Below are 15,367 nucleotides of genomic sequence, written 5' to 3' on the forward strand. Positions count from 1 at the left end.
AAATGTCAAAGTTCTCTAGGGACATGGACACACAAAACTGACCTAAACATGGAAAATGCACCTGAGAACTGAAATACACCCATCTCACATCTTGAGGTTCTCTTGTCTAAATGGAAAAAAATTTCGTTTCCACAATTTTCTTGCCTTGCTCACATCATATCTCTGACATTACATTTCCAAAGCCAAGTGCAAATGGAAACTAGAATCAGAGGATTGCAATCTTCAACTGATCAAGGAATTCGAGGACAGAAACAGGAATATTCCAATCAGCTCATAGAAGCAGCCTGCTGGCCTGCAGTTCACAAGGAAAACCAACTCTCAGAAAGGGACCATATTCCCAGACTTGAGGTATAGACTCTCCCAGTTGAGACAGATCCCCGGGAGAGGGCGAGTCCCTGGTGAAAGAGGGTGGGGAGCCCTGAGCAGTCACAGGAATGAACTCTGGGAGCCCCACACACCCTCCCTCTCCTGTGAGCATGGAGGCACTGCCTCCCCCAGGTTCCCACTCTCACATGTGAGGAAACTCTCAGCCGGATTCAGTCTAAGGTTCTGACCCACATGAACTCCAAAATCATGAACCCTTTGTCCACAGGATGGAACACCTGATCTTCACAGACTTCCTCACTGTGCACAGATTACACTCTCAGTGCACCTACAGGGTCGATACAAAACTCTAACAACGTTTAAAAGGTCCAGGCCTAAGGAACCACAACCAGAACCTCAGAAAGGGCATCACTCCCCACCTCATGAGCACATGCACCCCCAGCTTTCCAGGGCTCTGCAGCTCCTCTCAGGATAAAGGCTCCTTCCATGGGGGTGTGAGCAGTAGCACACCTGCAGGGGGTGGCTCCCCAGGAAGGACAACTGGGCCTGCAAGGCCTTCCCTCTGCAGGGTCAAGGGGGCCTTAGCTTGGGTCTTGGACTGGGGGCCTCTGCTCTCCACTGGAGATGCTCTGGAACATCATTGTTATTTTAAGTCACACAAACCCAGTGCTGGAATAATCCAGCAAAATCAATGAAACCCAGTCCTTCCATGGAAAATAGAGAAAAAAAGTATAAGGTATTTCTACCACTTCAACTAGAAAAGCACAAATGTCTATTTCTTTAAGGAAAAAATGTCAATTATTACTGTTATTGAGAGAGGGCTCACCACTTGATGCACACAGAACCAGAGACCATGACACATCAGTCTTTGAAAGAAGAAACAGTTGACTGTGCCATCGATTGGCAAGGAGACAGGAGGACAGGCTCTCAACTCCGTCTCCCTCATCCAAAGCGTGGGCTGAGGCTTAAAAGAGCAGGGAGGGCCGGCTGGGATGCAAAGACCTGGCAGGATGAGGTCTGACTGGCAGATCAAAACTTTCTCTTCTGCACAGGCTCCTGGCTGGCCACCTCCTATGAAAAAGAGCTTTAACATCCTGCTATAGATGGAGTTAGTAATGGGAGGTTACCAGTAAAAGCACAGTGAACAAGGGTCAAGTTGTCCTGCAGATTTAACTCACTGCATTCTCCACTGGTAAGAGTTCCTAGAGATTTAGAGCCATCCTGCCCTTCCATGCAGAGAAGGAGGCACCCTTACAAAGGGACATTTCTCTTAGAATGTATATTCTCCTTACAAAAGGTTAACTTCTACTAGGTTTTCAGAGCTTTGCCTGTCTGCTGTTTATTAATAATCATCAGCTCAAAATAGCTCTTATGCCAAAGATGCATGATTTGGTATGACAATTCTGTTCCTGGTCCTGTGGTGACATTATTTCCGTGACAAGAAATCACACATGAACACTTGCGGTTTGCATGTTTAAGCCCTGGAATTTCATTTGAAAACATCCAAAAGTCAGGAACACACCTCAGAAACTAACTACATATGTTCAAGCTAAGAAAGAGCGAAAAAAGTATTCTTTCTAATAAATGGAATGTTGGGGCCGGCCCCGTGGCTGAGTGGTTAAGTTCTGGAGCTCTGCTGCGAGGCCCAGGGTTTCCCTGGTTCTGATCCTGGGCGCGGACATTGCACCGCTCATCAGGCCACGCTGAGGCAGCACCCCACATGCCCTAACTAGAAGGACCTGCAACTAAGATATACAACTGTGTACCGGGGGGTGGGGGGGGGGGGGCGGATTTGGGAAGATAAAGCGGGAAAATAAATAAATAAAAATAAATGGAATGTAACAAAGGAACATTTTTTCTGAAATTCAACTCTTTGCTGCCTGTTTGGAACTATTTTTTATTATCTTCCAAGCTCTACTGATTAAATATATTTACCCTTATTGAAAAACAGAGACTTTAAATAAGTGAATAATTTTTTCTCATTCACAAACTTGGGGGGGCGGGGACCATGCCAATAGGAAAGATCACCCAGGACATTTTTCCAAGAGGAGCCCTTGCCCAAAGGACTTGCCATAGGATGTCTGAGCCCAGATGATCCTGGGGGAGACGCACAAGGATTTCCTGCAATGTAGATCCAGGTGGTTATTCTCTGCTTTCCTCTCTTGTAAAATACCCACAGACAAATATAATTTTGAAAATAGAGCCATCCATGGCTCTGGGGGATGATGATAAACATTTAAAATATTAGGTCTGTTGGAAATGCGCCATGCAGGACGAAGTGAGGATAAATGAAAGAGGAGAAGTGGCTTTGGGAGGGCGGGGAGGCCTCTGGAAATTTACAGATTTACTGTCAGTCCCAGGAAGAGCCAGCCTGGCGGGAAAGGACTGTGGATTTGAGACGCTGCTCCCCAAACAACTGGAAAACTATGGAGAAAACGGGTCCCCTCCGAGGAGAAAGGAGGCCCTGGGGACCCCAAAGACCACAGCTCATCCCCCGGACAGACCCCGGAGACCGAGGCCCGACTGTCCTGCGGGCCCTCCCGCGGGCCCCGCACCGTCTGGGACACGCGGGGCTGCGGGCGAACAGCTGCCCAGAGACGCTCCGGTCCAAGTCGACGCGCGCAGGGACCGCAGGACGCCAGGGGCCCGGCTGCCGGCCCCGCCCCCACGCTGCGGCCGGAGGGGCCTGAGGGCCGAGCGGCGCCACCGCTGACTCCGGGCCGCAGACCCCGGAGAGGACCGCGGGAGGCGGGGCCCGCCCCGCCGCTTCCCACCAGCCCCTCCTCCCGTGTCCTCACCCCGGGGCTGAACTCTCACCATTTCTAGAGCTCCTGGGTATTGAGTCTTTCCTAGGATCCCCACGACCAGTGCAGGTCACAGGTGACAGGCTGCGGCAGATCCACCAGTATCGCTATGGCCGACAACAGCTCACCTGCTGCGCAGCAGCATCCAGAAGCCGCCTTCACAGGAAGTCCAGTGCATGGCCCCACCCACCTGCGCCAACGGCTCCCCTGACTGGACGGTCCTGAACGCCCCGCCCCCTCATACCAGAGTGACAGCAGGTGGGAGGCCGCAGCCTTTAGCTGAACCCTCCTAGGCTGGAACCGGACTCACCTGGCATGTTTGCATTTAAACAGAACTTTTTCCTGGCCTGGCGCCGCCTCTATTGTTTTCACCCAGTTCTTTGTGAACAGTGGGCACCGGTGTGCACTGGGAAGTCCTGATTGAGTTTCAAATAAACCAAGTACAGACCATGAGAGTGAACCAGGCCAGGCGACACGGAAATAATAGGATCTTATGTCCTCTAGGGGCCACGGGCTTGTGACAAGCCTGTGAGGCCAAACGTGGAACGGCGACCCTTGTTGAGAAACGCTGACACTTAAATGTGACCTCACCATCTGTGATAAAGGGTCAGGCTCCCTTTTATTCAGCGATCCTTGTTAGCAATGAGCCTTCCACCCATCCCTCCCCAGCCCACTCATTTCCTACTTAAGACAGAGTCCATTGGGGCTGGCCCAGTGTGTAGCAGTTAAGTTCACGCACAGCGCTTCAGGTGGTCTAGTGTTCGCAGGTTCAAATCCCGTGTGCGGACCTACACACCAGTCGTGAAAACCACCCTCTGGCAGTGTCCCACATACAAAATAGAGGAAGATGGGCAACAGATGTTAAGTCAGAGCTACTCTTCATCAAGCAAAAAGAGTAAGACTGGCAATAGATGTTAGTTCAGGGCCAATCTTCCTCACCAAAAAACAGGCGAAGATAAAGTATCCCAGAACACTTGGTTCTACAAGAAAGTTTGAATCCCACAGTCCTAGCCTGGGCGTAAGGACTCTTCTCAGTGTAACCGCAGGGTAGGACATGTATTCATTAAAGTCTCAGGTGTACATTTGCCACTGGAAGGAAATTTATTTTAGATCAGTTTTTGCTCTTGTCTGTAGAGACCGTTCAAATGTTAACCACTATAATACCCACATCTAAGGCAGTTGACCTCCTTTCCCTGATACAAGAAAAACGATGTCAGTATATAAATGTCGGATGCACCTGGAAACTCTTCCCCTACCCCTTAGCTTTATCGAGGGATAACTGAACAACACAACTGTCCATATTTAGAGATCACAGTGCGATGACTTGATATATGTATACAAGTTGTATACTTGAAATTTGCTAAGACAGCGGATGAAGTCTTCTCACCACACCCACACACACACACACAATGTGACTAAGTACCCAGGAGTGGAATTGATGGGTCACATGGTAATTTTAGTTTTTATATTTGAGGAACTCCCAGATCTCTTTCCACAGTAACTACACCATATTACATTCTCACCACCCACGTGTGAGAGTTCAAATTTCTAAATACATCCTCAACAACACTTGTTCTTACCGCACATCTTGATTCCAGCCATCCTGGTGGGGGTGAAGTGGTATGTCACTGGGGTTTTTGATTTGCGTTTCCTTCCTCATTAAGGATGCCCAGCATCTTTTCATACGCTCTTGACCATTTCCCTGTCTTCCTTGGAAACAGTGTATTCAGATCCTTTACTATATTTAGAGGTTCTTGACTTTTTCTAATTAAGTTTGAAGATGTCTTTAGGTATTTTTGATACAAGTTCCTTATCAGAATTACGATTTGCAGAATTTTCTTCCATTCTATAGGTTGTGTTTTCACTCTCTTGCCTTAAAATTTTTGCTTTTGATTGTGGTACCATACGCATACCATAAAATTTGCGTTTTCAACATTTTTTAACTGTATAGTTCAGTTGTAGCCCATTGGCTTTCTTTTCCAAGCTGAATGATACACCATTGTACGTATGTGCCAGATTTTCTTGATCCATTCATCCTTTGAAGGGCACCTGGGTTACTTCCACATTGTGGCAAATGTGTAAAATGCTAGTATAAACAGCAGTGGACGTATATCTGTCGAAGTCCCTGCTTTCAAATCTACTGCAATTCCCAGAAGCAGCATTGCTAGTGCAGGCAGTAACTCAGTTTGTAATATTTAGAAGAACTGCCGTGTTGCATTCATACCATCCAAATAATTTTTTATTCACAGCAGTAGTGCACAAGAGTTCCAAAGGGTGTGTTCACTGTCTTGATGGTGTCCTTTGAAGCACAAAAGTTATTGATTTGATGACGTGCAAATAATGTAGTTGTTCCTGTTTTTGCTCTGTGTCTCATCTAATAATTCTTTCCCAAATCCAACTTGATGAATTTCTCCCTGTATTTTATCTAATTGTGTTATTGCTTACTCAGTTTTAGGTCTTTAGGATAAAACCTCTTTCTTTTGCATATGGCTATCCACTTGGCCCAGCACCAGTTTATAAAAAGAATATTCTTGCCTCAAACTTGGCAATTTTTTCAAACATCATTAGACCACAGAGGTATGGGTTTAGTTCTCAAATCTCAATCTGTCCATAGATCTGTATTCCTGTCCTTGTGTTAGTGCCACACACTTTTTTTTTTTTCAAAGATTTTATTTTCTTCCTTCTCCCCAAAGCCCCCCGGTACATAGTTGTATATTCTTTGCTGTGGGCCCTTCTAGTTGTAGCATGTGGGACGCCGCCTCAGCGTGGTTTGATGAACAGTGTCATGTACGCGCCCAGGATTCGAACCAACGAAACACTGGGCCGCCTGCAGCGGAGCACGTGAACTTAACCACTCGGCCACGAGGCCAGACCCAGTACCACACACTCTTGATTACCAGTGCATATGACAAAGTTTGAAATCAAGAAATGGTAGTCCTACCATTTTGTTTTTCTGTTTTCAAGATTGCTTTGACTACTCTGACTCCCCTGCAATTCCACATAATTTTATGAAAGAGCCTGCCACTTTGTATAGAGGAATCATTTGGCATCAATGTCAGGTATGTGCTGAATCTCAGGGCATCTGGGGAATAGTGCCATTTCAACAATGTAAGTCTTCTGATTCATGAAATTGGGATTTTTTTTTTTTTTAAAGATTTTATTTTTTCCTTTTTCTCCCCAAAGCCCCCCAGTACATAGTTGTATATTCTTCGTTGTGGGTCCTTCTAGTTGTGGCATGTGGGACGCTGCCTCAGCGTGGTCTGATGAGCAGTGCCATGTCCGCGCCCAGGATTCGAACTAACGAAACACTGGGCCGCCTGCAGCGGAGCGCGCGAACTTAACCACTCGGCCACGGGGCCAAGCCCGAAATTGGGATGTTTTGCCATTTATTGATACCTTTTTAATTTCTTTTGACCATATATTGCACTTTCCTCGCCATCCATCTTGTACTTCTTTTGCTAAGTTGACTCTGAAGTATGTGATTCTTTTGAATTTATTCTCAAAGCAATATTTCTTCATTTCATTATCAGATTGTTCATATATAGAAATACAATTGAGTTTTATATTTTGATCTTGTATCCTACCATTTTGCTAACCTTAATGATCAATTCCAATAAATTTTTTAGTGGATTCCTTAGAGTTTTCTAAAAACATACCTCAGCTGGAAGTAGACAGAGGTTTACATCTTTCTAACCCATCTTTATGCATTTGATTTTCTTTTCTCTTGCATAAGGATTCCAGCAGAAATCTCCAGTATATTCTAGAATAGAAGTGGCAAGAGCAGACATCCTTCTTTGGTTCCTAACTGTCAAGGGGAAAGCATCCAGTCTTTCCTAATTAAATGTAATATCAGCTGGGGGTTTTCCATATATGCTCATTGTGACATTAGGAAGTTTCCTTCTGTTCCTGGTGATCTGACTGCTTTAATTGTGAAGGGATACTGGATTTTGTCCATTATTTCTCCTGAGTCTGTTGAAATGATGTGATGCCATTTTTGCTTTTTAGTCCATTGCTATCCTTGATTACATAAATGGATTTTGGATAATAACCAAACCTTTTATCCCTTGAATTAATTCCTCTTAGTCATGGTGCATAATTCTTTTCTTTTATGCTGGTTTGTGTTTGCTGGAATTTTTTGTAACTGGCCTCACAAAATGAGTGCAAACTATGCTCTCCATGCTAATTTTTAGAAGAGTGTGTGAAGAATCTGTATTAAGAAACTTTGAATGTTTCAGAGAATTCTGTGCTGAAACAATGTGGGCCTAGCCTTACTTTGTGGATGATGGTTTGTTTACCAATTCAACACCTTCCCTTCTGTAGTTCTGTTCTGATTTTCCAGTTATTCTTGATTTAGGTTCAGTAGTTTGTGTCTTTTTGGAATTTGTCCATTCCATCTCAGTTACCTAATTTATTGCCATACAATAGTTCATTGAGCTCTTTTATAATCCTTTTTATTTCTGTAATGTCCAATAGAATTATCCCTCTTTCTTTTTGATTCTTTGAATTTGATTCTTCCACCTTTTTCTGTAGAACAGTTTGGATAAAGATTTGTCAATTTTGGGGCCTGGCCCGGTGGCACAGCAGATAAGTTCGCACGTTCTGAATCTCCGCGGCCCGGGATTTGCAAGTTCGGATCCCGGCTGCGGACACGGCACTGCTTGGCACGCCATGCTGTGGCAGGTGTCCCACATATAAAGTAGAGGAAGATGGGCACAGATGTTAGCTCAGGGCCAGGCTTCCTCAGCAAAAAAGAGGAGGACTGGCAGTAGTTAGCTCAGGGCTAATCTTCCTCAAAAAAAAAAATTGTCAATTTTGTTAATCTCTCCATAAATCCACTTTTGGTTTCATTGATCTTCTCTGTGGCTTTTCTATTTCTCATTTCATTAATTTTGCTCTAACTTTTGTTGTTTCCTTTTCTTCTTGCTGTTGGGTTTGGTGCCACATCTTTTCAAACCTGTTAAAAAAAAGGTTAGGTTATCAATTTGAGATATTTCTTCTTTGTTAGTATAGGCATTAATGGCTATAAATTTATTTCTTTGTACTGCTTTAGTTGCAGGCCATAAACTTTCACCCCTCAGGTACGACATGAGTTTCCTCATTACTTCTAGTAATATTTTTTGTTTTAAAGACTATTTTCCTAGATATTTGTGTCATCTCTCCAGCTAAATTTGGGGGGCTGAATCCAGATGTACATTTTCCCCTGCTTTTCCTTCCAATCTGCATCTTTGAGTCTACAGTGTGCTTCCTGTACCGAGCATATATTTAGATCATGGTTTGTATGTTTTAATCTGAGGTGACAATCACTTCCTCCTGTCTAGATCATGCAATTGAATCACATTTAGGATTTCTGACCTAGTTGCAATGATACCTGCCTTTTTAGTTTTAATGTAAGTTTGAATTCTCATGTTCTTTTCAGTTTCTCCACTCCTTTATGGCTTTCTGTTGCATTAATTGAATATTTTCTAACATAGCATTTTAATTTTTAAATAACTTCACTATACTTTTTAAGTTCTTTCTTTTTTAGGGGCTCCTTTACTATTTAACATAAACTTCTTAATTTACAATAAGGAGCTTCAGATTTATACTAGCTTAATTCCAGTGTTCATAGATTCTTTACTCATATATAGCTCTATTCTCTTTTGCCATTATTGTGGCATTATTGTTATGCAGATTACAAGTAATCTTATTTATTATTACAAGTAATCTAATTACAAGATTATCAAGTAATGCTAAAACCAATAATATCTTGTTACATTTATTTCTTTACTGTCTATCGACACTTCCGTAGCACAAGACAGCTTTGCTCCCACTCAAGACCTTAAGGCTTTTAATGGCAAACAAATTACACATATATTACAGTTCTATATGGAATAAGGACACCAGCACATTAAGTACATACTATTTTATACAGTCCTTTGATATCAGCCAAAAGAAAGGAAAAAATCGGTATTTGTTCTCTATCTCACATATATATAATTACCTATACTGGTGTTTTTGTTTCTTTATGTTGATATCAATTAACATCCTGGGTCACTTGATTTCAACCTGAAGAACTCCATCAATCATCTCATAAGGCAGTCAGCTATTAATATACTTTCTCAGGTTTTGTTAATCTGGGAAAGTATTTCATCTCTATAGTTTACAAGGTAGTTTTAGTGAATATAGGATTTTTGGTTGACAGGTCTTTTCTTTGTTCACTTACAATATGTTGTCCCTCTGCCTCCTAACCTCCCTTTTCTCTGCTGAGACATCGTTTGTTAATTTTACTGCAGTTTCCTCTAATTGTTGGGTTATTTGTTCAACTGCTGTTTTTTCCCCATTGTACAGTTCCTACTTTTTGGGATCTTTGCATGTTTCATATCTTTGATACAATCCACACGTTATAGGTAATATACTGTAGCAACTGGGTACTGGTCCGCTTCCTACTGGGACTCTTTATTATTATTAGCTTGTTTCTTTGTTCAGTGACCCGGCAGAGTATTTTAGCTAACTCCCTGCCCTCCACACAGAGAGAAACTTCTGACTTAGCCCCTGGAATCGGGCATGGCTTTGGCTGTGTCTGCTGTCCTGACACAGTGGCATGGGGGTTCTCTTCCTCTTCCATGGACACAACCTGTGCTTAAACTAGATTAACTGCTGGCTGTTGCTCTATTGTTTCCACCAATGTCCTGGGGGCATAACTTGCTCTACCAAATACTCCAGTGAAATGCTGGCTCCTTTGGAGAAATACTTCCTGAAGCCCCTGTTTGATATTTGTTCTCATCGTCCACGTGTCCTTCCAGCAGTCTGATTCCCTGGTTCTCTCAGGAAACCTAGACAGCCTACAGTCTAAGCTGTATCTTCATTAAATATACAAATCTACTAATTGTCTTTCACCTCATTCTGCACTTTTTAAAATTATTTTATTGAGGTCATAATAGTTTATAATGTGAAATGTCAGGTGTACATTATTATGATCAGTCACCACATATATGTGCCCCTTTACCCCTTATGCCCACTGCCCCACCCTCTTCACATCTGGGAACCACTAATCTGTTCTCTTTGTCCATGTGTTTGTTTATCTTCCACATATCAGTGAAATCCTGTGATGTCTGTCTTTCTCTGTCTGCCTTATTTAGCTTAACATAATACCCTCAAGTTCCAACCATGTTGTTGCAAATGGGATGATTTTCTCTTTTTTCACAGCTGAGTAGTATTCCATTGTATATATGTACCACTTCTTCGTTATCCAATCATCAGCTGATGGGCACTTGGATTGCTTCCACATCTTGGCTATTGTGAATCATGCTGCAATGAACATAGGGGTGCATAAGTCTCTTTGAATTGTTGTTTTCAAGTTCATTGGATAAACAGCCAGTAGCAGGATAGCTGAAACATACAGTATTAGTATTTTTACTTTTTGAGAAATGTTCATACTGTTTTCCATAGTGGCTGCACCAGTTTGCATTCCCATCAGAAGTGGATGAGGGTTCCCTTTTTTCCACATCCTCTCTAACATTTGTTGTTTTTTGTCTTGGTGATTATAGCCATTCTAACAGGTATATGGTGACAGCTCACTGTAGTTTTGATTTGCATTTCCCTAATGATTAGTGTGGTTAAAAAATCTTTTCATGTGCCTGTTGGCCATCTATCTGCTTTGGAAAAGTGTCTGTTCATATCCTCTGCTCATTTCTTGATTGAGTTGTTTGTTTTTATGTTGTTGAGCTGAATGAGATCTTTATATATTTTGGAGATTAGCCTGTTATCAGATATACGATTTGCACATATTTTCTCCCAGTTGGTGGGTTGTCTTCTTGTTTTGTTCGTTTCTTTGGTTTTGCCAAAGCTCTTTAGTCTGACATAATTCCACTTGTTTATCTTTTCTTTTGTTTCCTCGGCCTGAGTAGACATGGTATTCAAAAACATGCTGCTAAGACTGATGTCCAAGAGTGTCCTGCCTATACTTTATTCTAGAAGATTTATGGTTTCACGTCTTACCTTCAAGTCTTTAATCCATTTTGAGTTAATTTTTGTGTTTGGTGAAAGATAATGGTCTACTTTCATACTTCTGCTCATGGCTGTCCAGTTTTCCCTACACCATATATTGAAGAGACTTTCCTTTCTGTGTTATATGTGCTTGGCTCCTCCGTCAAAGATTAACTGCCCATACATGTTTGGTTTTACTTCTGGGCTTTCAATTCTGTTCCATTGATCTGTGCTGTCTGTTTTGGTACCAATACCATGCTGTTTTGATTACCATGACTTTGTAGTATATTTTGAAGTCAGGGATTGTGATGCCTCCAGCTTTGTTCTTTTTTTCTCAAGATGGCTTTAGTTATTCGCAGTCTTTTGTTGTCCCATATGAATTTTAGAATTCTTGGTTCTATTTCCATGAATAATGTTATTAGGATTCTGGCTAGGATCGCATTCACTCTGTAGATTGCTTTAGGTAGTATAGATATTTTAACTATATTTATTCATCCAACACACAGGCATGGAATATCTTTTCATTTCTTTATATCATCACTGATTTCTTTTAATAATGTCTTATAGTTTTCATTGTATAAGGATTTCACCTCCTTGGTTAAATATTTTCCTAGATATCTATATATATATTTTTTAAGATTTTATTTTTCCTTTTTCTCTCCAAAGCCCCCTGGTACATAGCTGTGAATTTTCAGTTGTGGGTCCTTCTAGTTGTGGCATGTGGGTTGCAGCCTCAGCATGGCTCCATGAGCGGTGCCATGTTCAAGCCCAGGATCCAAGCTGGCAAAACCCTGAGCCACCGAAGTAGAGTGCACAAACCTAACCACTTTGCAACAGGGCCAGCCCCTATCCTTAGATATTGTATTCTTTTTGGTGCAATTGTAAATGTGATTATATTCTTGAGTTCTCTTTCTGTTAGTTTGTTATCAGAGTAAGGAAATACAACTGATGTTTGTGAGTTGATTTTCCGCCCTGCAACTTTGCTGTAGTTGTTGATTATTTCTAATAGCTTTCTGATAGATTCTTTAAGGTTTTCTATAAATAGAATCATGTCATCTGTGAGCAGTGAGACTTTCACTTCTTCCTTGGCAACTTCGATTCCTTTTATTTCCTCCAGTTGCCTAATTGCTCTGGACAAAACCTCCAGTACTATATTGAATCAGAGTGGCCAGAGTGAGCACTATTATCTTTTTGTGTTGTCAGAGGAATGGCTTTCAATTATTCTCCAAGAGTATGACATTGGCTGTAGGTTTGTCATACGTGCCCTTTATTACATTGAAGAGCTTTCCTTCTATACCCATCTTATGGATAGATTTTATCAAGAATGGATGTTGGATCATGTCAATTGTGGTCCCTGTATCTATTGAGATGATCATGTGGTTTTTATTCCTCATTTATTAAAGTGGTATATCCCATTGATTCATGGATGTTGAACCATCTCTGCATCCCTGGTATGAATTCCAGTTGATCATGGTGAATGACCCTTTTAATGTATAGCTGTATTCAGTTTGCCAATATTTTGTTGAGCATTTCTGCATCTGTGTTCATCAGCAATACTGGTCTGTAATTTTCCTTTGTGTTGTCCTTGTATGCCTTTAGGATCAGGGTGATGCTGGCCTCATAGAATGAGTTACCAAGTGTTCCATCTTCTTAAATTTTTGGAACAGTTTGAGAAGAAAAGACATTCCTCTTCTTTGACCGTTCGGTAGAATTCTCCAGAGAAGCCATCTGGTCCTGGACTTTTACTTTTTTAGGAGGTTTTTGATTACTGTTTCAATCTCTTTACTTGTGATCACTCTATTCAGATTCTCTATTTCTTCTTGATTCAGTTTGGGAGATTTTATGAGTCTAAGAATTTATCCATGTCTTCTGAATTGTCAAATTGGTAGGCATATAGGTTTTCTTGGTATTCTATTATAATCCTTTGTATTTCTGCTATCTGTTGCAATTTCTTCTCTTTCATTTCTTACTTTATTTGAGCCTTCTCTCTTTTTACTTAGTGAGTCAGGCTAAGGATTTGTCCATTTTGTTTATCTTCTCAAAGAACCAGCTCTTAGTTTCATCGACCCTTTCTACCATCTTTTGGGCTTCTATTGCATTTATTTCTGCTCTAATTTTTATTATTTCCCTCCTTCTGCTGACTTTGGGCTTTGTTGTTTTGCTAGTTCTGTTAGGTGTAGTTTAAGATTTCTTATTTGTGATTTTTATGTTTTGTCAAGGTGGGCCTCTGTTGCTATGAACTTTCCTTTTAGGACAACTTTTGCTGTATCCCATATGAGTTGTATGATGTATTTTCATTTTCATTTGTCTCCAGGTGTTTTTTGATTTCTCCTTTAATTTCTTCAATGATCCACTGAGTGTTCAGTAGCATGTTGTTTAGTCTCCATATATTTGTCACTTTCTCAGCTATTTTCTTGTGATTAACTTCTATTTTGATAGCACTATGGTCTGAAAAGATGCTTGATATGATTTCAGTCTTCTTAAATTTATTGAGGTTTGCCTTGTTTCCCAATATATGGTCTATCTTTGAGAATGCTGCATGTGAAGTTAAGAAGAATGTGTATTCATCTGGTTTTGGATAGAGTGTTCTAGATATATCTACTAAGTTCTTCTGGTCTAGTTTCTCATTTAATTCCACTATTTCCTTGTTGACTTTCAGTCTGGATGATCTATCCATTGATGTCAGCGGGGTTCTGAGATCCCCTACTACTACTGTGTACCTGTTAATTTTTCCTTTTAGGTCTGTTAACAGTTGCCCTGTGTACTCTGGTGCTACTGCGTTAGGTGCATATATATTCACAAGTGTTATGTCCTCTTGGGGGAGTGTCCCTTTTATCACTATATGCTGCCCTTCTTTGTCTCTCATTGCCTTTTCATCTTGAAGTCTCCTTTGTCTGTTATAAGTATTGCGACACCTGCTTTCTTTTGTTGGCCATTAGCTTGAAGCATCATCTTCCATCCCTTCACTCTGAGTCTGTGTTTCTCTTTAGAGCTGAGATATGTTTCCTAAAAACAGCATATTGTTGAGTCTTGTTTTTGAATCCATCTTGCCACTCTGTGCCTTGTCATTGGAGAATTCAATCCATTTACATTTAGAGGGATTATTGACATACGAGGGCTTGATACTACCATTTTACCACCTGTCTTACGGTTGTTCTGTATTTCTCTGTTTCTTGTCCTGTGTATTTCTGACTGCCAATTCAGTTTTGTGATTTGCTATGATAGTTTTCTCAGGTTTCTGTGTTTCTCATTTGTGTGTCTGTTCTGATTTTTGTTTCTTAGTTAACATGTAGTTTGTATAAAAGATTTCATAAATGAGATAGTCTATTTTCTCATAGCCTCTTATTTCCTTACAATAAGCAGGTGCCATCCCTTATTTAAATTTTTGTTTAAATTTAAATTATCATTGTCAAAACTTGTTCCATTTTGTATTGTGAGTTTGTGATTAAATTGAAGTGATTATAGTTATTCTTGATGGTTTCCTTCCATTTACCTTTCATGTTATAATTAAGTGTTTAGTAACCTGTTCTGATAGAGAGTTGCAATTTTCTGGTTTTGTCTATTCATCTCTTTGCTCAAGGCTTTCTACACTCTTTTTTTTCACATCTGAGGGCCTCCTTGCTCATTTCTTGTAGGGGTGGTCTTGTGGAAACGAACCCCCTCAGCTTTTCTTTTTTAATATGGGAAAGTTGTTTTTTTTCCTTAGATCTGGAGGACAGTTTCACCAGATAGAATATTCTTGACTGAAAATTTTTGACTTTCAAAATTTTGAATATATTATTCCACTCTCCTAGTCTGTAAGGTTTCTGCTGAGAAATCTGCTGAAAGCCAGATCCAAGTTCCTTTTAGGTTATTTTCTTCTGCCTTACTGCCCTTACTATTTTTTCTTTGTCCCTGAATTTTGCCAGTTTTACTAATATACGCCTTGGAGAAGATCTTCTTACTATGATGCAACTAGCAGTTATATTAGCCTCATTTACATGTAATTCCAGCTCCTTCCCCAGGATGGGAAGTTTTCAGCTATTATTTCTTTGAACAAGCTCTCTGCTCCCTTCTCTCTCTGGAATATCTACAATCTTTATCTTGCATTTTGTAATTGAGTCAGGTATTTCAAAAGAGTTTCTTCATTTCTTTTTAATCTTAGTTCTCTCATCTCCTCCATCAGACGCATTTCTATATTTCCATCCTCTAAAGTATTGATTCTGTTCTCCATAATATGAGCTCTGTTTATTAATTATTCCAGATTTTTCTTTATCTCACTAATTGTGTTTTTC

General features: G+C 40.9%; 1 protein-coding gene across 18 annotated transcripts in view; it reads right to left on the minus strand.

The window, feature by feature from the left end:
• The window catches only part of LOC103545992 (zinc finger protein 709-like), a 515,885-nt gene that overhangs the window by 87,120 nt on the left and 413,398 nt on the right, over window positions 1-15,367 (minus strand). For 6 of the 18 annotated variants that reach the window (XR_011541458.1, XM_070625408.1, XM_070625415.1 and 3 more), the window contains one exon: window positions 4,709-8,082. The exons of 10 other annotated variants lie outside the window; for them this stretch is intronic. Coding sequence is in view for 2 of the 8 variants with exons in the window: in XM_070625408.1 (XP_070481509.1) it covers window positions 4,709-4,730 (22 nt within the window). In the remaining 6 variants the exon portion in view is untranslated. Of the gene's footprint in view, window positions 1-4,708; window positions 8,083-15,367 lie in introns of those variants that run through there. 2 more of the 18 variants (XR_011541457.1, XM_070625407.1) reach the window with 2 other exon arrangements.

The sequence above is a fragment of the Equus przewalskii genome, chromosome 6 (assembly GCF_037783145.1).
Source record: "Equus przewalskii isolate Varuska chromosome 6, EquPr2, whole genome shotgun sequence".
Classification (NCBI taxonomy): Eukaryota; Metazoa; Chordata; class Mammalia; order Perissodactyla; family Equidae; genus Equus; species Equus przewalskii.